Source organism: Saccopteryx leptura, chromosome 1, assembly GCF_036850995.1.
Source record: "Saccopteryx leptura isolate mSacLep1 chromosome 1, mSacLep1_pri_phased_curated, whole genome shotgun sequence".
Taxonomy (NCBI): domain Eukaryota; kingdom Metazoa; phylum Chordata; class Mammalia; order Chiroptera; family Emballonuridae; genus Saccopteryx; species Saccopteryx leptura.
The window spans coordinates 1,389,377-1,413,102 of NC_089503.1; the positions used below are offsets into that span (position 1 = coordinate 1,389,377).

At 67.8% G+C, this 23,726-nt stretch overlaps 2 protein-coding genes across 18 annotated transcripts in view; one reads left to right on the forward strand and one right to left on the reverse strand.

Moving 5' to 3' along the window:
- The window catches only part of BRSK2 (BR serine/threonine kinase 2), a 60,702-nt gene extending 41,331 nt beyond the window's left edge, over nucleotides 1–19,371 (forward strand). For 2 of the 16 annotated variants that reach the window (XM_066373223.1, XM_066374156.1), the window contains 9 exons: nucleotides 15–80; nucleotides 2,290–2,350; nucleotides 3,040–3,247; nucleotides 3,965–4,013; nucleotides 12,228–12,351; nucleotides 13,532–13,712; nucleotides 13,834–13,923; nucleotides 16,087–16,134; nucleotides 17,279–19,371. In XM_066373223.1, coding sequence (XP_066229320.1) covers nucleotides 15–80; nucleotides 2,290–2,350; nucleotides 3,040–3,247; nucleotides 3,965–4,013; nucleotides 12,228–12,351; nucleotides 13,532–13,712; nucleotides 13,834–13,923; nucleotides 16,087–16,134; nucleotides 17,279–17,454 — 1,003 coding nt within the window. In that variant the 3' untranslated portion in view covers nucleotides 17,455–19,371. Of the gene's footprint in view, nucleotides 1–14; nucleotides 81–2,289; nucleotides 2,351–2,670; nucleotides 3,248–3,964; nucleotides 4,014–12,227; nucleotides 12,352–13,531; nucleotides 13,713–13,833; nucleotides 13,924–14,120; nucleotides 14,216–16,086; nucleotides 16,135–17,230 lie in introns of all 16 variants that reach the window. The other 14 variants (XR_010750075.1, XR_010750073.1, XR_010750099.1 and 11 more) reach the window with 14 other exon arrangements.
- Nucleotides 19,372–22,747: 3,376 nt separating this feature from the next.
- The window catches only part of MOB2 (MOB kinase activator 2), a 38,096-nt gene continuing 37,117 nt past the window's right edge, over nucleotides 22,748–23,726 (reverse strand). For both annotated transcript variants that reach the window (XM_066374435.1, XM_066374349.1), the window contains exon 5: nucleotides 22,748–23,698. In XM_066374435.1, coding sequence (XP_066230532.1) covers nucleotides 23,394–23,698 — 305 coding nt within the window. In that variant the 3' untranslated portion in view covers nucleotides 22,748–23,393. The remainder of the gene's footprint in view (nucleotides 23,699–23,726) is intronic.

Here is a 23,726-nt window from a genome sequence, read left to right on the forward strand (position 1 = left end):
TGTTCTTGCTGTAGTAAAGCAATGTTCAGTAAAAGCCTGGATATCGCTGAAGCCCACCCCCAATACAGCAAAGAAGACAGGTATACACCCTGCCCGCCCACCCCCGCCCCCCAGCCCCCCAGGCAACACACGGGCCTGGTGGCAGGGCTGGGCCTGGGCTGCACCCGGCCTTCTCCTCTCCGGCAAGGGGACCTTCCACCAGCCAGGGGAAGAGCTGAGTCAGGGCAGGCTGAGGCCCAGGAGGACGGGGCTGCTGGGCGAGGCTGGCGGCCAGCCCGGGGGGGGCTGGGAGACCCACTGCGCTCTCCCAGCCCTGGCCCCCTTCTGGGCCACCTTTGCCGTGGCCGGTGGTGGCCCTGGTTAACCTCCGACCTCGTCCAGCGCCAGCCCCTGAGCTGGTGGAAGCGGCAGCCAGAGGCTGCTCAGCTGTCTGAGCCCACAGCAGGCTCCCAAGTTGGTGGCAGGAGGTGTGACAGTCCCAGGGGTCTCTGTACAGCCTGGCTGTCCTGAGTGCCCCGCCCTGGGCCTGCAGGGCCCGCTGCCTGAGGGTGAAGCGGCCGGGCCTGCCCCTGCTGTGCCCCGTGGTCTCTGGGCGCCCGCCCCGCTGCTCCAGCTTTTGGGGTGCAGGTGTGTCCTCTTCCCTGGCGGCCACAGCGTCGTCTCCGGGGTCCCCCTGGCTAGGCAGGGGTGTGTGCAGATGGCTTCCGCCCCCTTCCTGCTCTTTGCTTTTTCTGTGCCAAGCGGCAAGCTCATGCTGGTCATTGGGAGGCCCCAGGCCCTGGCCTCCCTTGTGGCTGCTGTCAGTCAGCCTGTGGCTGCTGGCGGTGGGTGGGGGGTACCGCCTGGGAGCAGCCAGCCCTCCAGATCCAGTCTCAGCATCGGGCCTCCCTGGGCAGGCTGGGCTGGGGGCAGGGTCGGTGCCCCCCGGCTCTGTGCCTCTGTCAGGTGGGGGAATTGGGTGGTTGTGGCCATGGGGTCCCAGCCCACAGGTGCTGGTGGAGCGACCAGGATCCAGGGCCTGGCCAGTGTGGGCTCTGCTGCACCCCGAGGCCCAGAGGCCAGGCTGAGGTGTGGGGGGGGGAGACCTCTCCAGGCAGGCAGGCTGGAGTGGGAAGGGGGCAGGGCCGGGTTCGCCCGCCGTCCTCTCCAGGGTCTGTGTCCGCCCCAGGCCTGTTTCCTTCTTGAAGAAGGCAGGTGTGTGAGGCCCGGCAGGCCCCCCATCTGCCCCGAGAGGCCCCCCCGTCTGCCCCAGAGGCCCCCCGTCTGCCCCGAGAGACCCCCGTCTGCCCCGAGAGGCCCCCCGTCTGCCCCAAGAGGCCCCCCGTCTGCCCCGAGAGACCCCCGTCTGCCCCGAGAGGCCCCCCGTCTGCCCCGAGAGGCCCCCCGTCTGCCCCAAGAGGCCCCCCGTCTGCCCCGAGAGACCCCCGTCTGCCCCAGAGGCCCCCCGTCTGCCCCGAGAGACCCCCGTCTGCCCCGAGAGGCCCCCCGTCTGCCCCAAGAGGCCCCCCGTCTGCCCCGAGAGACCCCCGTCTGCCCCGAGAGGCCCCCGTCTGCCCCGAGAGGCCCCCCGTCTGCCCCAGCAGGCCTCCCGTCTGCCCCGAGAGGCCCCCCGTCTGCCCCGAGAGGCCCCCCGTCTGCCCCGAGAGGCCCCCCGTCTGCCCCGAGAGGCCCCCGTCTGCCCCGAGAGGCCCAGGTCCCGTCCTGAGGGAGTGCAGCCGTGTGCCTCCTCAGCCTGGCGCACGGGGACAGCACTCTCCGTCTGGCCATGCCGGGCCAGGTCTGTGGACCCAGCGGGGCCAGTAGTGGAAAAGGCCCGCGGTCCCTGCCAGTGCTCGTCCCAGCCTCGTCTAGCCCAAGCCCTTGTGGTGTGAGCGAGGACAGGGCGGAGGGCTGGCCCTCTGTGGGCAGCTCTGGGCTGGGTGGGTGGGCTGTGGGCACAGGGGCTGGCTAGTGTCCAGCTGGTGGCCCTGAGCCAGCTCAGCCTCGGGGGTCAGGCCGGGCTCAGGGCAGCTGGAATGTGGAGAGTGGCTGGGCTCCGTGCACAGGGAGCTGCCGTCTCCCTTGGGCGGCAGGCACTCCCACGTGGTGGGGAGCAGCCCTGAGGCGGCACCCCTGGGCCTCGGGGGCTCTCCTGGGCCTGGGGAGAGGTGGGGTGCGGACAGCAGCCCAGCCCCGGGCACGGCCACGCGTGCCAGGTCTCCAGGCCTCCTGGACAGCCCACCTGCGGGAAGAGCAGCCGCGAGCCTGCGCCCGCCCCAGGCTGAGCCACACCCGCACCTCTGTCCTCAGGTCCAGATCCATCAGCGGCGCCTCCTCAGGCCTCTCCACCAGCCCACTCAGCAGCCCGCGGGTGAGTGCTCGCCCAGACAGACGCCCGGGAGGGGCCCGGCCCCGCCCCGCCCCTGCCCCGCCCCTGCCCCGCCCAGCTCGCCGCTGGCTGCGGGCCCTCGCGTGTGCTGTTCTCCGCGGCTCTGGCTGCTCTCGCTAACTGCACGTTTTCTGTTCTGTTTGTGTGTTTTCTCGTGTGTCACTTGTTTTCTTTTGCGGAAAATGCTTCCCCCACCTGCCTGCGCCCGCTGGTCCTGGTGCTGTGTGTGTGCATGCGGGGCGGGTGGGCCGGCTGCATGGGGGACCCGTGCCCCACTCCTGCCCTCTGTGCCCGTCCCGTAGCCTGTTAGGAAGTTTGTCCTCCCCCCTCCGCCCCCCGAGCTGCCCTTCGTGGCCTGCACCCCGGCCACCGCCGTGGAGCCCGAAGCTTGTCGGAACGCCTCTCGGCCCGGACACGTCCTCCCTCCGCAGGCTGCCCCGCGGCCCAACCCCAAGACCCAGACTTTGCCGAGCAAGGCCAAGCTGACCGACAAGCCTCTGCAGGGCACCAAGTCCAACCCACTCCCAGCCGGCACCCAGGCCCGGCACCCGGTCCCCGGCGGCCTCGGCCCCCAGCTGGCCCTGCCCCCGGGGCTGGCCGCCTTGCCTGTCCCCACCCGGCTCCCGCCCACCGGCACTGAACCGAACACGAAATCTATCCCCACCATACAGGTGACCCCTCACCCCTCTCCAAGGGGCAGTCCCCTCCCCACCCCCAAGGGGACGCCCGTGCACACGCCCAAGGAGAGCCCGGCCGGCACGCCCAACCCCACGCCGCCGTCCAGCCCCAGCGTCGGAGGCGTGCCCTGGAGAACGAGGCTCAACTCCATCAAGAACAGCTTCCTGGGGTCGCCTCGCTTCCACCGCCGGAAACTGCAGGGTGAGCTCGGTGACAGGGCAGGGGACCGGAGGCGGGGCCCTGGGGGCCCTGTGCATCCTGGTTGCAGTGCGGGCGGACAGGCGGGCATGGCTCACCGTACCAGAAGCACTGCGCTGTGTCCGTGTCCTTGTCTGCTTGGTGGCACAGGCCCACAGGCCCCAGACGCCCGCGTCCCCCCATTGTGCGGCTCAGCCCACCGGGGCCCTCGCTCCTCTGCAGCCTTGTGAGGAGAGGTGGCTGCAGGGCAGGGGTGGGCACGACGGTCAGGAAACCCACAGGGTGATGGGGGGCAGCCTGCCCGTGTGCTGGGTGCCCAGGGTCAGTTGGCACTGCTTGGCCATCTGGGCCCACCAGCCGCACTGCAGAGCTGAGGGCTGTGGGGCCCCTGGCTGGGGGGCAGCAGGGCCGGCTGAAGACCGGAGCAGGCACGGCCTGGGTTCAGCACCGGGGGTCAGGACAGCTCCCGGGCCCACCAGCCGCACTGCAGAGCTGAGGGTTGTGAGGCCCCTGGCTGAGGGGCAGCAGGGCCGGCTGAAGACCGGAGCAGGCGCGGCCTGGGTTCAGCACCGGGGGTCAGGACAGCTCCCAGGGCCCAGGGCTCCGGAGTCTCCTGCCAGGGAGGGGGTGTGGGCTGACTCCATAGGACCCCTCCCCAGTGCAGACCCTTCCCTCACACTGTGGTCACCAGCCGTGTCTCCCTGTCTTTCCTGCGCACAGTTCCGACACCAGAGGAGATGTCCAACCTAACCCCGGAGTCATCCCCAGAGTAAGTGGTCCTGGCCAAGGGCAGGCAGGGGCTGTCTGCCTCCCTCCTGGCGTGGGACGCGGAGCCCACAGTGGACGCTGTAGGGGACCCTCTGAAGGGGCAGGCTAGGGGGTCAATGGGGGACTTTGGAGGGCTGCCCGGCCCTCCGGTCTGTCTCCCTTCTCCCTGGGGCCCCAGCTGCCGCTGGTCCCGCCACCTCCTTCCTCGGCTGCTGCCCCAGCGCGAGCGTCTCTCAAGTCCCCTGCGTGCTGAGTGCCGGGCGGGGAACAGGGCTTAGGGTGGCGGGGCAGCCATGGGGGCGGTGACCCAGTCCTGCTCAGAGGCCAGGCAGAGGAGAAGAGCTTGTGCTGGCCGCAGGAGGGGCCATGGCCTCCACACACGGGAGCCCGCGGGGACCTGGCTGCCCTGGATGTGCGGGGCGTGGGGAGGTGCCCAGGACCAGCCTGTGGTCCTGGCAGCAGGAGTCTTCACTGGGCAGAGCGGAGCCCGGAGGGTGGCCGGACGTGTGGGGCCATAGGGACCGAGGATGGTCTCCAGGTGAAAGCGTGGGGCCGGCCAGGAAGAGGGACACAGGACAGGGCTAGCCAGGAACGGCCCACAGGAACACGTGGAGGGGGGTGGCCTCGGCCACGGCCAGGTGCAGAGGAAGCCCTCGGACCACGGACACGAGAGGAAGATGTGGAGCCCGCGGGGCGATGGGAGGCAGAGCCACACCCCCCGCAGGAGGTCTGGACGTGAAGATGTCCCCCACACCGTCTGCACCAAAGGCCCTGGAGAGACTTGCCCCTCGGAGCTCCGCCCCCCGTGGCCTTGGACCCCAGTCCTTGGGTGGTGGTGTCAGCGGGAAACGCGGTGGACACAGGACAGGGCGCGAGGGCTGTGCGGGCAGTGAGGGCAGTCGGGACACAGGACAGCACGTGGGCTGTGCGGGCAGTGAGGGCAGTCGGGACACAGGACAGCATGTGGGCTGTGCGGGCAGTGAGGGCAGTTGGGACACAGGACAGCACGTGGGCTGTGCGGGCAGTGAGGGCAGTCGGGACACAGGACGGGACACGTGGGCTGTGCGGGCAGTGAGGGCAGTGAGGGCAGTCGGGACACAGGACAGGGCGCGTGGGCTGTGCGGGCAGTGAGGGCAGTCGGGACACAGGACAGCATGTGGGCTGTGCAGGCAGTGAGGGCAGTCGGGACACAGGACAGGGCGCGTGGGCTGTGCGGGCCGTGAGGGCAGTCGGGACACAGGACAGGGCGCGTGGGCTGTGCAGGCAGTGAGGGCAGTCGGGACACAGGACGGGACACGTGGGCTGTGCGGGCAGTGAGGGCAGTCGGGACACAGGACAGCACGTGGGCTGTGCGGGCAGTGAGGGCAGTCGGGACACAGGACAGCACGTGGGCTGTGCGGGCAGTGAGGGCAGTCGGGACACAGGACAGCATGTGGGCTGTGCGGGCAGTGAGGGCAGTCGGGACACAGGACAGGACATGTGGGCAGTGCGGGCAGTGAGGGCAGTCGGGACACAGGACAGCATGTGGGCTGTGCGGGCAGTGAGGGCAGTCGGGACACAGGACAGGACACGTGGGCTGTGCGGGCAGTGAGGGCAGTCGGGACACAGGACGGGACACGTGGGCTGTGCGGGCAGTGAGGGCAGTCGGGACACAGGACGGGACACGTGGGCTGTGCGGGCAGTGAGGGCAGTCGGGACACAGGACGGGACACGTGGGCTGTGCGGGCAGTGAGGGCAGTCGGGACACAGGACGGGACACGTGGGCTGTGCGGGCAGTGAGGGCAGTCGGGACACAGGACAGCACGTGGGCTGTGCGGGCAGTGAGGGCAGTCGGGACACAGGACGGGACACGTGGGCTGTGCGGGCAGTGAGGGCAGTCGGGACACAGGACAGCACGTGGGCTGTGCGGGCAGTGAGGGCAGTCGGGACACAGGACGGGACACGTGGGCTGTGCGGGCAGTGAGGGCAGTCGGGACACAGGACGGGACACGTGGGCTGTGCGGGCAGTGAGGGCAGTCGGGACACAGGACAGCACGTGGGCTGTGCGGGCAGTGAGGGCAGTCGGGACACAGGACGGGACACGTGGGCTGTGCGGGCAGTGAGGGCAGTCGGGACACAGGACAGCACGTGGGCTGTGCGGGCAGTGAGGGCAGTCGGGACACAGGACAGCACGTGGGCTGTGCGGGCAGTGAGGGCAGTCGGGACACAGGACAGCATGTGGGCTGTGCGGGCAGTGAGGGCAGTCGGGACACAGGACAGGACACGTGGGCAGTGCGGGCAGTGAGGGCAGTCGGGACACAGGACGGGACACGTGGGCTGTGTGGGCAGTGAGGGCAGTCGGGACACAGGACGGGACACGTGGGCTGTGCGGGCAGTGAGGGCAGTCGGGACACAGGACAGCACGTGGGCTGTGCGGGCAGTGAGGGCAGTCGGGACACAGGACAGGACACGTGGGCTGTGCGGGCAGTGAGGGCAGTCGGGACACAGGACAGCACGTGGGCTGTGCGGGCAGTGAGGGCAGTCGGGACACAGGACAGCACGTGGGCTGTGTGGGCAGTGAGGGCAGTCGGGACACAGGACAGCATGTGGGCTGTGCGGGCAGTGAGGGCAGTGAGGGCAGTCGGGACACAGGACAGCACGTGGGCTGTGCGGGCAGTGAGGGCAGTCGGGACACAGGACGGGACACGTGGGCTGTGCGGGCTGTGTGGGCAGTCGGGCTGTGTGGGCAGTGAGGGCAGTCGGGACACAGGACGGGACACGTGGGCTGTGCGGGCAGTGAGGGCAGTCGGGACACAGGACAGCATGTGGGCTGTGTGGGCAGTCGGGCTGTGTGGGCAGTGAGGGCAGTCGGGACACAGGACGGGACACGTGGGCTGTGCGGGCAGTGAGGGCAGTCGGGACACAGGACGGGACACGTGGGCTGTGTGGGCAGTCGGGCTGTGCGGGCAGTGAGGGCAGTCGGGACACAGGACGGGACACGCGGGCTGTGCGGGCAGTCGGGACACAGGACGGGACACGCGGGCAGTGAGGGCAGTCGGGACACAGGACAGGGCGCGTGGGCTGTGCGGGCAGTGAGGGCAGTCGGGACACAGGACAGGACACGCGGGCAGTGAGGGCAGTCGGGACACAGGACAGGGCGCGTGGGCTGTGCGGGCAGTGAGGGCAGTCGGGACACAGGACAGGACACGCGGGCAGTGAGGGCAGTCGGGACACAGGACAGGGCGCGTGGGCTGTGCGGGCAGTGAGGGCAGTCGGGACACAGGACAGCACGTGGGCTGTGAGGGCAGTGAGGGCAGTCGGGACACAGGACAGCACGTGGGCAGTGCGGGCAGTGAGGGCAGTCGGGACACAGGACAGCACGTGGGCTGTGAGGGCAGTGAGGGCAGTCGGGACACAGGACAGCACGTGGGCAGTGCGGGCAGTGAGGGCAGTCGGGACACAGGACAGGACACGTGGGCTGTGCGGGCAGTGAGGGCAGTCGGGACACAGGACAGCACGTGGGCAGTGCGGGCAGTCGGGACACAGGACAGGACACGTGGGCTGTGCGGGCAGTGAGGGCAGTCGGGACACAGGACAGCACGTGGGCTGTGCGGGCAGTGAGGGCAGTCGGGACACAGGACAGGACACGTGGGCTGTGCGGGCAGTGAGGGCAGTCGGGACACAGGACAGCACGTGGGCAGTGAGGGCAGTGAGGGCAGTCGGGACACAGGACGGGACACGTGGGCTGTGTGGGCAGTGAGGGCAGTCGGGACACAGGACAGCACGTGGGCAGTGAGGGCAGTGAGGGCAGTCGGGACACAGGACAGCACGTGGGCAGTGAGGGCAGTGAGGGCAGTGAGGGCAGTCGGAACACAGGACGGGGCGCGTGGGCTGTGCGGGCAGTGAGGGCAGTCGGGACACAGGACAGGACACGTGGGCTGTGCGGGCAGTGAGGGCAGTCGGGACACAGGACAGCACGTGGGCAGTGAGGGCAGTCGGGACACAGGACGGGGCGCGTGGGCTGTGCGGGCAGTGAGGGCAGTCGGGACACAGGACAGCACGTGGGCAGTGAGGGCAGTGAGGGCAGTGAGGGCAGTTGGGACACAGGACAGGGCGCGTGGGCTGTGCGGGCAGTGAGGGCAGTCGGGACACAGGACAGGACACGTGGGCTGTGCGGGCAGTGAGGGCAGTCGGGACACAGGACAGGACACGTGGGCAGTGAGGGCAGTGAGTATGTCGGGCTGGCTCTGCAGGAGGCTTGTCGTCACACCGTGGGCTTGAGCGAGGCAGGGGACGCCAGCTGGCCCCCAGGCTGCGGTGTGGGCAGCGAGCCCCGAGCTGCTGGCTTAGGGGGCGCTGCGGTCCCCCGGGTCACGTCCCCTCGTTGTGAGTTTCCCTGCGATGGAAAGACTTGCACCGTCTCTGCTGGAGTTTCCAGAGAGGTCACATGGCACGACCGGTGCCTGCAGCCTCTGCTTCCCTTTGCGTCCTGGTGGGGCCTGTCCTGCCCAAGGCCCCGTGGGGACAAGCAGGTACAGAGAGCCCAGGGAGCCAGCTAACCCCCCAGGGACTCCTGCAAGGACGTGCTCCCGGCCCCAGGGTGTCCCCCCAGTGGCTGCCAGGAGCCTCCTGTCACTCGGTCCCTGAGGACACCCGGGTGTGGTGCCCATGTGCCTGAGCGCTGGCAGGCCGAGCCCGAGGACACCAGGTGTGGTGCCCATGTGCCTGAGCGCTGGCAGGCCGAGCCCGAGGACACCCGGGTGTGGTGCCCATGTGCCTGAGCGCTGGCAGGCCGAGCCCGAGGACACCAGGTGTGGTGCCCATGTGCCTGAGCGCTGGCAGGCCGAGCCCGAGGACACCAGGTGTGGTGCCCATGTGCCTGAGCGCTGGCAGGCCGAGCCCGAGGACACCAGGTGTGGTGCCCATGTGCCTGAGCGCTGGCAGGCCGAGCCCGAGGACACCCGGGTGTGGTGCCCATGTGCCTGAGCGCTGGCAGGCCGAGCCTGAGGACACCAGGTGTGGTGCCCATGTGCCTGAGCGCTGGCAGGCCGAGCCCGAGGACACCAGGTGTGGTGCCCATGTGCCTGAGCGCTGGCAGGCCGAGCCCGAGGACACCAGGTGTGGTGCCCATGTGCCTGAGCGCTGGCAGGCCGAGACCCGGCTTGGCCGGCGGAAGCGGAGGCTGGGTGGTGGGCGCTGCGGGCCAGCTGGCGGGGACCCCAGGCTTCCTGTGTTGCCGTCTTGAGGACAAAAGGCCTCCTTCCCCGGGAAAGCTCCACCCTGGCTCTGAAGGTCGCCACCTGGCTGGACGAGACCCTCCACGTCAGGGAGGGGTCTGCTGTCCTCAGACCACCGCGTCAACAAAAGATCGTTTAAGCAGCAACACTCACCTCTGGCCCAGACAGGCCGAGTGGACCCCACGTTCGCGCCACAGGCCTGACCCCACGCCCTCCACCACACCGGCCACCCTGGCTCAGCCAGACTCCGACGCGGGACTGTTTCCACCAGCGGCCAGACCCCCGGCGTCCAAGTACAGAAAGCTGGTCTCCCGGTGTTCTCCATCCTCACGGGGCGAGAGGCAGAGCCCCACGGTGGGCAGCAGGCCCTGGTGCAGTCCTGGGGGCTGCGGTGAGCGGCTCAGGCCAGGAGCCCACGCTCGACACGACACAGGAGACGGCCAGGGGGGCTGGCAGGATGCAGGGGAAGGAAGCTGAGCTGGCCAAGTGACGGCCACACTGCAAGGACGCGTGTCTCCACGTCCTGTCAGGATTCCCGGACCAGGCTGACGGGAGTGGACAGGGGCTTCCTGGCAGGTGGGCTGGTCATTGTCATGGTCTCTGAAGAGGGGCTCCGGAAATGGGCACAGCCAGGAAGACCGCCAGCCGGGCCTCAGGCCCCCGGAGCTCCGCAGAGCACCCTGCCCTCACCGCGGGGCAAGACCCTGGGCCTGGCTACGGCTCCTCATCGCTGGCTTCCTGTCGACAGTCACGTGTCCATGCTGTAGCTGCAACAGAAGCAGCAGGAAGGCGGCCAGGGCGTGTCCGCCTGCAGTGGCTGCATGACAGACAGCTCCAACATGCACCGTAAATTTGTCACACACTTATCCCTTCACAGTCTCTGTGGTCAGGACCTGCTGTGCCCAGCTTTTTCCGATGGCTTTAGGCGACCCCTGTGTTTTGGTCGTTCGACCCCCGCCGGGGTCGCGACCCACAGGTTGAGAACCGCTGGTTTAAGGGATGACCAGGCCATCATTTCCTCCAGCTGCGCACGGGAGCCAAGCCCGCTGTGGGCGGGGTTCAGGTCCGTGGGGGCCTCTCGCCCTCACCAGCGGGTCTGCTGCGGGAGAGACTGGCTAGCAAGAGGGGACCTGGTGGCCCTGTTGTGACCTGGGGGTGGAGTGAGCATCCACTGTCCCCACATTCTCTGTCAGGAGCGGGCCAGCACCCTGCCCATGCCCAGGGGAGGGCTGCACAGGCCTGCACAGGCCCTGCAGGACGGCGGGGTCTGTCCCACACCCTGTGCACTGCTGTGGGGCAGGGTTCCTCCTCAGAAGGGCGGCCCAGATGCAGGTCAATGTGATAACCAAGTAGAGGGAAGCCTTGGGCGTGGTGGGGTCGGGCTGTGCAGGAAGGTGCCGCCAGCCTGGGGCTGTGTGTGTGTGTGCGTGGGTGAGGGGGGCAGCTTCATCCTGCCCGGCAGCCGGGCCACTGAGGTTTGAAGCCACTGCCAAGTCCCTCGAGTGACCTGGGCTGGGGCAGCAGGGGCTAGTCCCTGAGAATGGATACACAGAGGGTGGCAGGAGGGGCGGAGGCTGCCCCTTCTCTGTGCCAGGTCGTGGCCATCCACCTCCTGCAGGGCACCTGGGGTCAGGGTGGGCTCTCCTTTCCAGTCTAGCGGGATCCAGTGGGTGCTGCCTGGGCCCAGGTCGGGGGTGGGGTGAGGTGGGGGAGGAGAGGGCGGGGTTTCAGGCCCTGGCTGCAGGATCGGGGTGGGGGAAGGGGAAGTCAGGGATGAGGCAGGTGGGAGGCAGAGGGAGGGGTCAGGGTAAGGTCGGGGTGTGCAGTTAGGGCAGAGAGCGGGCCCTGCGTGCGGTTAGGGCAGTGAGCGGGCCCTGCGTGAGGTTAGGGCAGTGAGCGGGCCCTGCGTGCGGTTAGGGCAGTGAGCGGGCCCTGCGTGAGGTTAGGGCAGTGAGCGGGGGCCCTGCAGGGCGGTTAGGGCAGTGAGCGGGGGCCCAGCAGGGAGGTTAGGGCAGTGAGCGGGGGGCCCTGCAGGGAGGTTAGGGCAGTGAGCGGGCCCTGCGTGTGGTTAGGGCAGTGAGCGGGCCCTGCAGGGCGGTTAGGGCAGTGAGCGGGGGCCCTGCAGGGAGGTTAGGGCAGTGAGCGGGGCCCTGCAGGGAGGTTAGGGCAGTGAGCGGGCCCTGCGTGTGGTTAGGGCAGTGAGCGGGCCCTGCAGGGCGGTTAGGGCAGTGAGCGGGCCCTGCGTGAGGTTAGGGCAGTGAGCGGGGGCCCTGCAGGGCGGTTAGGGCAGTGAGTGGGGGCCCTGCAGGGAGGTTAGGGCAGTGAGTGGGGGCCCTGCAGGGAGGTTAGGGCAGTGAGCGGGGGCCCTGCAGGGAGGTTAGGGCAGTGAGCGGGGGCCCTGCGTGAGGTTAGGGCAGTGAGCGGGGGCCCTGCAGGGAGGTTAGGGCAGTGAGCGGGGGCCCTGCAGGGCGGTTAGGGCAGTGAGCGGGGGGGCCCTGCAGGGAGGTTAGGGCAGTGAGCGGGGGCCCTGCAGGGAGGTTAGGGCAGTGAGCGGGGGCCCTGCAGGGCGGTTAGGGCAGTGAGCGGGGGGGGGCCCTGCAGGGCGGTTAGGGCAGTGAGCGGGGGGGGGGGCCCTGCAGGGAGGTTAGGGCAGTGAGCGGGGGGGCCCTGCAGGGAGGTTAGGGCAGTGAGCGGGGGCCCTACAGGGCGGTTAGGGCAGTGAGCGGGGGGGGGGGGCCCTGCAGGGAGGTTAGGGCAGTGAGCAGGCCCTGCAGGGAGGTTAGGGCAGTGAGCGGGGGGGGGGCCCTGCAGGGAGGTTAGGGCAGTGAGCGGGGGGGCCCTGCAGGGAGGTTAGGGCAGTGAGCGGGGGCCCTGCAGGGCGGTTAGGGCAGTGAGCAGGCCCTGCAGGGAGGTTAGGGCAGTGAGCGGGCCCTGCAGGGCAGTGTACTCTGCCCTCAGAGGCATGAGCCGCCCTCCGTCCCTCATACCCCCCTCCCCAGGCTGGCCAAGAAGTCCTGGTTTGGGAACTTCATCAGTCTGGAGAAGGAGGAGCAGATCTTCGTGGTCATCAAGGACAAGCCCCTGAGCTCCATCAAAGCCGACATCGTCCACGCCTTCCTGTCGGTAAGCCCCGCGCCCACCCCGAACACGGTCCCCCTGCTCCATGGGTGACAGACACGGCCTCCCGCCTGCCCTGGGGGGGGGCCCTGGCCCGGGGAGGAGCCGATTTTCTCTCCAAGTGGCCGCAGCTATGGCCAGGCAGGGGCAGGAGGCAGGGGACTGATGGCCTGGGGCGGGGGACAGGCGCTGACGAAGTAGGCTGTGCTGGGCTGTGCTGGAAGGGGCACTGGGGACAGCATGGACCTCGGGGGTGACACCCCCTGCGGCCAGTCTCAACAGAGAGGAGCTCCGCGGGCCGGCAGAGGAGCCCGCGAACAGCCCCCAAGGGCCCTCTGTCTCCCGGGGGCCCCCCACCTGCCCCACTGGGCCTCCTGTGCTTCCACGTGTCGTTACTGGGTCGTCAGGCGTGTGGAGCAGAAAGGCCCCAAGATTTTCTTCCAGAGCCATGCCAGGGCCCCCCAGCTGTACCTGCCCTGTGTGGGGCCCCCCTGTGTGGGGCCACCTGTCACAGCGACCCAGAACCTGGCTCAGGCTCTGCCCACCCCCGTCGGTGTGGGTGGGGCTCCCAGGCAGGCTCTCTAACTGAGGGCAGCCTCAGACACCCCTGCAGCCCAGATCCCCTAGGACGGTGAGGACCGCTGGGCACTCCTACCAGAGGTCTTTGGGGTCACCAGAGCCCAGCACCAGCCAGGGTGTTGGCATCCTGCAGGACACAGACACTCTGGCCCCCTGAGTCCCCTGTACTCTGCTCTCCCAGTCAAGGCCTTGGGTCTGGGCCTGTCCCCCAACACCCACTGCCCCTCAGGCCCCTCCTGATCCTGGGACACCAATAATCCCTCCTTCTGTGTGACATGGGTTCAGCCCCTGTCCTCTGCTTCGCACTGCAGCTGGCCCTTCTAACCTGGGCTACCCTGGGGCACCAAACCAGATGTGTTGTGACCAGTTTCCTGTGCTGCCCATGCAGAGGGCCAGCGGGGGGCCCCGCTGCGGGCTCCCCGAACCCGCAGAGCCACGGGCACTGTCGTCAGCGAGGGCCGCAGCCTGGGCCTCAGGGGCCCCTTCTCAGTAGCAGCAGAGGCTGCCCCTGGTCCGACTTCCTCGGCTCCTCTCCCACCTGCCTCGGGGGTCACGGAGGGGGCTGGGAGGGCCGCGGGCCCCCTGACATCCGGCTACCGCCCCACAGATCCCCAGCCTCAGCCACAGTGTCATCAGCCAGACCAGCTTCCGGGCCGAGTACAAGGCGACGGGGGGCCCGGCGGTGTTCCAGAAGCCGGTCAAGTTCCAAGTGGACATCACCTACACGGAGGGCGGGGCGGCGCAGAAAGAGAACGGCATCTACTCAGTCACATTCACGCTGCTGTCGGGTGAGCCGCGGGGCCGGGCTGGGCGGCGGGGCCGGGCGGGGCCGTGGGGCTGCGCTGGGCCGTGCTGCCCCCGCCCCCGCCCCGCCCCCGCCTGGCCTAACTCCTGGCCTCTCCCCCTCAGGCCCAAGCCGCCGCTTCAAGAGGGTCGCGGAGACCATTCAGACACAACTGCTGAGCACGCACGACCAGCCCTGCGCCCAGCACCTGTCAGGTGAGGTTGTGAGCAGTGCGGCGCCCTGCGCGGGGCGGAGCGCGGGTTTGATCCCTCCGCCGAGCCCTCCCCGCCCCAGCTGCGTGCCGCCCCGGGGAGCAGGGTTTTCCCAGGCCATGGGCCGGCCGTGTCTGTGTCTGCACACCCAGGGAGGTAGGCCCAGCACACCGCACTGAAAGGCGCCTCTTGTCCTGTAGAACCCTCCCCGCCAGCGCCAGGACTAAGCTGGGGTGCTGGGCTTAAAGGCCAGAAGGTGGCCACCAGCTACGAGAGTAGCCTCTGACGCTGGCAGGTAAGGTGTCCGGCCCCACCGCCAGGGCAGGGAGGGGCTGCGGTCACGTCCTCTGGCGAGAGCCAGTGGCTAGCTCCCGGCCCTGGACAGGCCATGCTGGCCTAGAACCCAGGCTGCGTCACCGGACACAGGGCAGGCTGGCCCTGGGCCCCCAGCGAGAGCAGGCTCTGGGAGAGCAGTGCCCAAGGTCCTGCCTGGAACCCTGGCCCCTCGGCCTCCCCGCAGCCGTACTCTGTGCGGGCTGTGGTCCTGCTGCCCATACGGGCTGCCACGCAGTGGGGCTGCTCACCACCTGCCCTCCCTGAGACAGGCCTGTGACTGGCCGTGAGCAGGAGGGGCCCGAGGCCACAGTCAAAGCAGAGGCGCCCCAGCTGGGCCTAGAGAAGCCACACAGAAAAGGGGGCCTGAGGGTCATGCCGCTCGGTGTCTGGTAGGGAGTGGGCTGCATCAGTGTGGATGTGGGTGAACCCATGAGGGCGCCTGCAGGAGTCACTGTCTGTTAGTGACGGCTGTGCTGAGGTTTGGGGGTCTGGGGAGCACAGTGTCCGGCCCAAGTCCTGCCTCTCTGAGCCCCTGCTACTGGCTGGGGCCTCCACAGGCCCTCCTGAGCCTGTGTGTGGGTTCCTAACGCCCAGGCCGGCCCACGCGTCCACCTGCCCTCCCATCCTCATTCCATTGTCTGTGTCTCACCACCCTTTTCTTCCTAACACGTGCCTCGTCGCCCCACTGGTGGTCGGGGCCGCTGTCCCCCCAACACCTGGCCCTGACCCCAGGGTGTGGGCCCACACTCCCGGCTGCCGTCGGGCAGGGAGCAGGCCGGGCAGGTGCCTTGGGCTCCAGAGCCCTAAAGGTCTCCATCTGGAGCAGGGCAGTGCTGAGGGGAAACTGAGGCCAGGGAAAGACAGAGCTTGTCTGGGGAGGGGAGCAAAGACCAGGGGTGGCATGCTGGCCAGGGGACACCTGTGCTGCAGCCACCGCAGAGCAGGTCCGTGCTGGCCCTGACCCGATTAGCTCTGTGCCTAAACCCACATCCCTGGAGCTTCTCGGGCGCCTGCTCTGGGTCCTGCCTGTCTCCCTTGTTCTCCTTCAGTGACTCCTGTGCCTGGAGACCCCAACCGGGGACCCCAGCCCATCCCCTGGCTCCGTCCCCCAGCTTCCTGTCCCACACTGGACGCTTCGTCCAGCTAGCTTAGTTCCAGAGCCCCCGTCGGAGGTGGGTGGAAGGAGAGACCTTCACCCACCAGCGCAAGAGATCTGGTGGTCAACCCAACAGGGCCCTCAGCCCAGGCCAAGTGGGGGAGGCCAAGGAGACGTCCCACCCTGCGTGAGCCCCAGTAAAGGCCTGAGGGAGCACCCCGCCCTGGTCCTGCTGCCGCCCACCCGGCCCCACATCAGCACCAACACTCCCAGGCCCGGCAGCAGGTGGGAGACGGTCAGAGAAGGGAGAGTGCAGACTGGTGGGAGTCACGGCACGTGGGTGGCCAGTGTTGACCACAGCGCCAGTCCTGGGCTTCTCAGTTCCACAACATGCATCCTACACCCAGGACAGGACATAGGAGAAGAAGGGCCAGGCAAGCCCAGGGCACCCAGGGGGCAGGGCCATGCCCTGTCCTCAGGATCTGCTCGTTGTGGGGGCCCTCCACTGCCCTCCACTAAATTCTTGCATTATAAGCCCCTCCCACAAGGCTCTGCCCCTTTAGGCTCCACCCTCTTCTCTGAGCTCCACCCCTTGGGCTCTACCCTCTTCCACAGCCCCGCCCACTCCGGGCCCCGCCCACTCCGGCAGGCTGGTCTTGCTCAGTGCCCAGCCAAGGTCCTAGTGGGAAGTCTTTTTCACGTGTGTCCCTCCCTCTCTCCGTTCTATGCTCCAGACACCACTAACTGTGTGGAGATGATGACGGGGAGGCTTTCCAAATGTGGTAAGAACCCTCACATTACCTGGGCCCCCCCAGCCTGGCACCCTCACCTGCAACCTGCTCCCAGCTGGGTGCTGCCCCTGCTACCTCTGGGGCTGTCCTGGGGTCTGTCGTTGGGGTCCAGACACACACACACACGGGACCAAGCAGAGCCCCCAACCACATGCCCAGCCCTAGGATCAGGGCCAGCCAGGGAGGGGCCTGGGCAGGCTCTGGCCTGGGGTCACAGTGGACTCCTGTATGGGATAGGCCGGCCTCAGGCCTTCTGTCCACTCAGAAGGGGGTCAGTGAGCACCACACTGCTCCCGTCAGGGAGAGGAAGCCCCCCAGCTCTGAGCCCAGGTTTAGGCACTGGAGCCAGGGTGCCCATCAGTGCCCTGAGCAGTGAGCACAGGGCCCCCAGGTCGGGTGGCCACCGCATCCGTGCCCCCTTCCTTCTGACCTCAGGACACTCCCCACCTTGGCTGCCTGCCCCCAGCCCTCCCACCTCAAGCTCTACATGCCTGTCCACCATCTGTCCATCTGTCTGTCTGCTGTCACACTGTGTCGCCTGGGCTGGCCAGGGGAGTGGCCGGCACGCTGGTTCCAGCCTCCGCACCCAGAGCAGCCCCGTGGCCTTGTGCAGAGAGCCGGCCTCCAGTCCTGGGTCCTGCTCCACTTTGGGGCACACGGCAGCCCCGTCTTGGTGGCTCTGTCTTCAGAGCGGGCTGGCCGGCCCGCACGGCCATGGGGCTGACGAGGCGAGACTGACTGGTGTCTGAGCTCAGTGCGTGGCAGAGGTGGAGGGAGGGCTGCACCCTGTAGGCCAGGCCGCTGAGGGAGGAGGGGGTCTCCCCACCTACCCCGCCCCCCGCCCTACAGCTCAGGCCCCGGGAGCACATGCCGGCTGCCTGCCCAGGGCTTGCTGTCGCAGTCCCGCCCGCGCCCACCTCAGACCTCACCGCGCTGGGTTTTCTCTCTCACCAAGGCCCTTCCGTTCATCTGTTTGTTTGTTCTCTTTCTCTCCTTCCCTCCCTTCCTTTCTCTCGCCCCCCGCCCCCTTTATTTCTTTTCCTTTTCTTTTTTTTTTTTTTCTCTTGTCTCTGTTCTGTGTACCCAGGCAGCCCATTGAGTAACTTCTTTGACGTAATTAAACAACTTTTTTCAGACGAGAAGAACGGGCAGGCGGCCCAGGCCCCCAGCACGCCCCCCAAGCGGAGCGCCCACAGTCCACTCGGTGACTCGGCGGCCGCTGGCCCTGGCCCTGGAGGGGACACCGAGTACCCAACGGGCAAGGACGCGGCCACGACGGGGCCGCCCGCCGCCCGCCGCCAGCAGCCTTAGACATAGCCCCTCCCCCAGCCCGGCCCTGGGAGTGCCGCCACGGCCACGCGCCGCCCGCCCGCCTGCCCGCCCAGCGTGGACCTGGGGCCACGCCCACCGGCCAGCTAGACTGCTGCGAAGCCGGGAGGAAAGGAAAGGGGGCCCCGGGGCGCGGCCAGCGGCTGGGCCCGCCTGCCCGCTCTCTCTTTCTCTCGCTGTCTCTCTCTCTGCCGGTCTCTGACAACGTCACTGTTTCCACTCTGATACCAGGAATTATCCCGAAAAGTTAACATGTCACCTCCAAGAGGCCACCCTCTGGGCTCCGCGCCGGACACCGGCCGACTGAAGGCAGCTGCCGTGGACCTGCCCTCTCCTCTCCTGCTGCTGCTGCTGCTGCTGCTGCGGCCTGCCCACCCACCGCGGCCTCCGTCCACCTGCCGGTGTGGCGCTCTGCCTGGTTCCCGTTCCGCATGGTCACGGGGAGGAGGACCTGGCTCCACAGGAAGCCGCCCACGGCCCTGCCGCCCCGACCTGCAGTGACTAGAGCCCTGGGCAGGTCCGGCCTGCCCAGGCCGCCCACAGGGTGGGGCCGTGGTGGGCGACGCAGCCGCAGGTGGGCGGGCAGGGCTGGCGCCTCCCCTCGGCCCCGCCTCCCTCCAGCCACCCACACCTGGGCGCCCCCGCCGCCAGCGGACGCCCGTCCTCCCGGCCCGCCGGCTGCAGGGTGCTCCCCGGCCTGGCGTCCAGTCCTGGCCGTGGGGGCAGCGGGCTGGCCGAGGAGATCAGTATTATTTATTTGCTGTTTTAACTTATTGAGTTCCTTTACTTCTCTGTTCAGGGAAGGGGCAGCAGCAGCGTCCGCCTGCCGTCTGTCTGTCTGTCTGTGTCTTGGGCAGGGTGGGGCTGGGGCCGAGGTGCCCTGAGGTGCCCGGGGGCAGGCCGGTGGGTGCAGTGCCGGCCAGCTACTGTAAACTTTAAAGAATTCCTGCAAGATATTTTTATAAACTTTTTTTTCTCGGTTGTTTTTGGAAAAGGGTGCGGGGGAGGGAGCCGCTGGGCAGCCCGGGTTCTGTGTTCAGTTCTGGCTCTTGTTCTTTCTACACACACACACACATATATATTTAAAGAGAACGGCGCGGTCCGCTCTGTCCGTCCTGGGTAGAAGCAAGTCCAGCCTGTGGGCGTCACCGCCCAGGGCCCTTCCGTCTGGCCCGGAAAGGGGCCCTCTTGGCTCCGTGTCCAGAGGAGAGCAGGATGGCCCTGAGCTGGCCCCACCCACTCAGAGGACGGCAGGGCCACCGCGGGTTTTTTTTTTTTTTTTTTTTACTAAAATGACAAAAAGTGAAAAAAAAAAGCAAAACAAACCATAACCAAGGACAGAAGGTCAGCAGCGTCCTCTGCGGCGTGTTCTCTGCACGGCGAGGCCGCGGAAGCGGCCACCTCGCTCTGTCCCATCATTCCAGCTTCTGCTTGTGCTTGTCCTGTGGGTGCGGCCGGCTTCTGGGCCACCACGGCCCCCGGTGTCGGTGTCGGCGTCGGTGTCGGCGCCGGCGCCGGCTCCGGCGGGCAGGTTGGACTGCATGCCTTCGCTGTACCGGGTCCCTCTGCTGCTGGCCCCGCCCACCGCCCTGCGCCCGCCCACCTGCCCGCCCTCCGGTCTGGACGGAGTGAACGCTTGTTACACTGAGCCCCACTGCAGGCTGGGGTTTCCACACCTAAGAAAAATCAACACCTGTAACAACAAAAGCCACACGGTACAAGCGGGAGGGCTCTTCCGAGGCGGAGGACACCGAAAGCAATATCTCCTGTCAGCCTTCCTCTTTTGTACTGGGACACACACATGTCACGGAAACGGACAAGCCCCACCCGTGTACCCCTGTCAGATAACTGTGAGCAACTTTAGTTCCGGAACAATAAATTCCTTCGGTAAAGACACCACGTCCGTCTCATCCAGGTGGGCGGGCGAGCGGGCGGGGAGGGCACACGGCACGGACAGCCTGGGGTCGCACCGCTCTTGCGACAGATGTGCGCACATCTGGGCTCTGCCCGGGGTGGACGGGGCTGCCTCCTGCCTCCGCGGAAGAGGACAGACTGGTGCAGGGGGCGGGGCAGAGAGGCCCCAGGGGGCACAAGGAAGTGCCACCCGAGGTGGACAAGGGATGCCACCTCTGCTTGCCCACGGTCACTCTGCGGCCACCTGAGAACACGGGGTGTCACCCTGGCACCCAGGCTTCTTTCTGCAGGACAAACCTTTTCAACCCTTTTTTTGGGAAGAGGTGGAAGGGGTGTTGTAGCCCAACCCTGGAGGTGACAGGCCAAGGCTGGCCTCTCGCAGAGGGTTAGTCTCAGCCGCGCCCACAGCGCCCGCCAGCCAGGGGTGCGGGCACCTCAACCCCGCACCAGCTCCCTGCCCCCTCTGCTGCTTCGCCGTGGAGGGCAGCGCCTGGGGGCCTGCCACGTGGCCGGGAGGCCCGGAGAGAGAGGATCCTGGACAAGGCGTCCGAGCAGGGACCATGCCACCGTCACAGGTGCCCACCACGGTCACACTGCCTCACGCAGGAGGGCCGGCCACAGCATGCGCGGCTCGCTGCAGGGTCCGACGTGGCACCAGCCACGCCCCCGAGGCACGGTCCTGCCTTGAACCCTGTCAGCGCTGTCCCTGGTCATCCCCTCGTGTGGTGATCAAACCTGTTCCCAGACGTGGCCAGATCCCAGGCAGCACGGGCCCTCGAGTCCAGCCTCCGCTGCACCACGCCTCTCTGGCTAAGCAGGGAGCTTGCTGGCACCGGGCTTGGTCTTGCTCCCCTGCTTCTGAGGAGGTGGGTGCCCAGAGGAGGGGGCTCAGACAAGGGCGCTGCTGGCGTCCAGCTGCTGCGGCCGCGCAGGTGCAGGGTGGTCCGGCTCGTGGGTCCCCGGCTGCCAGGACCACCAGGGAGCTTCCCCACCAAAGTGGCAGCAGACGCATACAGACCTCCTCATCGTCTCCTACCTGACCCTCTGAACATCTGCAGGCATGTGTGCCAGCCCTGATGGGCGCGGCGTTGGCATCCCCTAAGAAAATATCCCTGGACACCCAGACAGGCCAGCCTGCCCACACCACACCCTTCAGCAGAAGGGGCCCAGTCCCGAAGTCCCCTCCTGACACCAGCTCTCTCCCTCGGTTGTCAGCCGGGCACTGTGAATGTTAATACTCGCTGATACAAAGTTACAAACACAGGAAGTAAAACCAACCCGCGAGGACTCACTAGGTGCCAGACACTATTTCGAGTGCGTCAGACCGAGCACTAAGCCAGACGGCCTGGCCCAATTTCGGCGAAGTGAAGGAACAGGCGCGTGAATGGAGCAGCTCGGGTGAGAGGGCGACCTCTCAGGCCCAGTTCTCAGGTGGTGACGCGCCCAGCATGCTCTGGGGGCCTGACTGCCAGGCGCTGGCGACCGAGCCAACGGTGATACAGCTACGAAAGCAATCATGGTGAGGGTGTGTGGGGGGGTGCAGAATGCCGTGACCCCCCCACAGGCGCCGAGTGCAGGAAAGGTAGAGGCACACGCAGGGCCTGCCCGGACTCTGCCCAGGCCCTCGGTGGGCAGTGGAGGCCCCTGGGCTGAGGTGAGCAGTCCTGGCACCATGCGGCCTCAGGACCTGCAGGAGGAGAAGGAGCCTCCCAGCCCCACAGGCCAGCCCCCGGGAGGGCGCTCCAGCAGCGATGCCCATACCTCCTATGCCAGGGAGCTACCAATGCAGGTGGCCCGGCCGTCCTTGTCCCCATGGGTCCAGTGTCCCCTTTACACTTTTGCTCCTGAATTCGTCAACCCCGAACTCGACGCAAACACCGGAGTCAGGCAAGGCTGAGGCCCTGAGCAGGGTCCATCCTAGTGCAAGGCACTGACCACGTGTGGCCTGAGAGGGCACGCCATCTGCTTCCCAGTGCAACGGCAGACCAGGCCCAGGACGCCGGCTGTGGGCACTCCACAAAGGGAGCCGGGAGGAGGTGGGCATCACGGGTGCCAAGCAATTCCAAGACCTCGCTGGGCTGGCCGCAGAGCACTGGCTGCAGGGTTTGGGAGGCCAGGGGCGGTAGGCGGCGTGGCCAGCCAGGAGCCCACGCTCCCAGCGGCACCTGCGCGAGGCAGGCTGAAGACACCGCTCAGAGGTGCAGCCCGTCGTGCAGGGAGCAGGAGGCTGCCTGCCTCCCCCGAGCTCGCCAGGGGGGCACAGAGGCACACCCCCCAGGCGGGTGGCAGTGGACTCCAAGGAGCAACTTCATGCAACAAATGGTGGCATTTGCCCAGGGGGTCCAGCATGAATCACTTCAGCAGGACACATGGGTAGAACCTTCTAGAACAGTGCATGTGAAGTCATGTTAAAATGATTCCAATGTCCTCCACAGACTGTGTGAATGAGGGCTGCTTCTGCACCTGAGGTGGTCCAGCTGCCCCAGCTGACCACTGGGCAGCCCAAAGGGATGGTGCTCTGGCCCGGGCGGGGCCATCGTGGGGAAGCAGGAGCCGGGCTGGGAGACACACCCAGGGGTGCTCGTGGGTCTTTGGGGCGCCCGGGGCTGCCAGGTGGGCCCTTGGCTGCTGAGAAGGTGGGGGGGGCTCTGCCCTGCTGGCCGGCCTCTGGGGGTGCCGGAGTGCGGACGCTCCTCTGCCCACAGGCACCTTTTCTGGCCGCTGACCTGCAGGGGTCGGAAGCCTGGGGCTCCACAAGGCGAAGGTCAGGAAGGGGGGATGCAAGAGCCCAGTGGGCTGGGAGACGGAGACCAGGGCCTGGAGCCCCGCCCCACCGGGCCGGCTGGGTGAGCACGATGTCAGACAGGTCGAGCCTGCAGAGCCCTCTCCTCTGCCCACAGGAGCTGGGATACACTCGAGGGTTCGGCTGGCAGCACACCATGCCTCCCCCGCTGACCCATGCCCTGCCCTCCCGAGTTCTCTGTGCCCACAGTCGTGGCCCCTGCAGTGTAGCTCTGGAAACCCCCAGCCACTTCCCGCCCATGCTCTTGGTCGTCCCCCTGCAGGAGGCTGCAGCACAAGGAGAGTGACCAGGCCCTCGGGGAAGCCTGGCACCCCACAGCCCTGCTGTGTATGGGGGTCACTGGGGGGCCTGTGGCTGCCCTGAGAGAAAGGACAGTGCCCGCCTCGCCCGCAGCCAGCTTGGGCCCTGGACTCAGTGTGGACCCCACAACCCCAAGAGTGCAGGAACCACGTATGTGTGTGTGTGTGTGTGTGTGACAGAGAGAAGGAAGCAGCAGTGGTGCAGGGCCAGGTCACCCTCAACACGGGTCGCTGAGACGCTGAGGACACACACAGGCGCTGACCTGAGAGAATTCTTTTTATTCGACCGAACAGGTGAGCAGAGCACGCAAGGCTCTGCCTTCGGCGACAGCCGTGTTCCCACACGGGCTGCTGCCTGGGCGCCTCGGTCCTGCGCCCTGCGGCCCCGGGCCCCTCCTGGCGGCGGGGGCAGGAGGAAGCGGGGACATGGGCTCAGGGCCTCTACAGGCAACCGCCTCCCCCCCATGCCAAGCGGCCCACAGCTGAGATCCAGGCACAGGAAAGCGAAGGGGAGAGACAGGAGACTCTAAAACTCCCACCCCTGAAACAACAAGGCCAGGGGGGGCCGAGGTCTGCGAGCCCCGGCGTGGGAGGGCCGTCTCGCTGGCCACTGGCCAAAGGCAGGAGAGCCCCACAGGAGGGCGGCGCGGTCCGGTGGGTGTGCTGAGCAACGGGGGGGTCCAAGGTGCTTCTTGACAAGCGGTGCTCATCCTCCGCCAGGAGCACGGCGCGGGCGGTGCGGGGGCGGGCGGCCCGGCGCGGGGGCCACGCTCCGCACGGCGGCCGGCCAGGGTCAGCGGCACCGCTCGGACCTCCCGCCGAGTGTGCCCTGCACGTGTGCGCACAGACACACGCAGGCACACGCGCCGCCGTCTGCACACGTGCACGCCTGTCCAGCCGTGGGCTCACCTCTCCTTCACGTGGTTCTGTGCCCCTGCGCCCCCGCCGGCCCCGTCCCCGCCGCCCCCGCGGCCCCCGCCGCTGCACAGCGCCTCCGTGAGGTCGTCCATGACGGCGGTCTCTTTGGGATCCAGCAGGTTGAACTCCCTGGCGAAGAGGATGAAGTGGACATAGAGCGTGTTCAAGTGTCCGTGTAGCTCGAGGGCCAGGGTCTCCTTGAAGTGGGAGGAGTAGATGTGGGCCAGCACGTGGAACAGGTATCTGCAGATCTTCTTCACCAGGGCCTCGAAGGAGCTGGGGAACTCCCGGCCTGCGGGGGGGGGGGGGGGTCAGCCAGC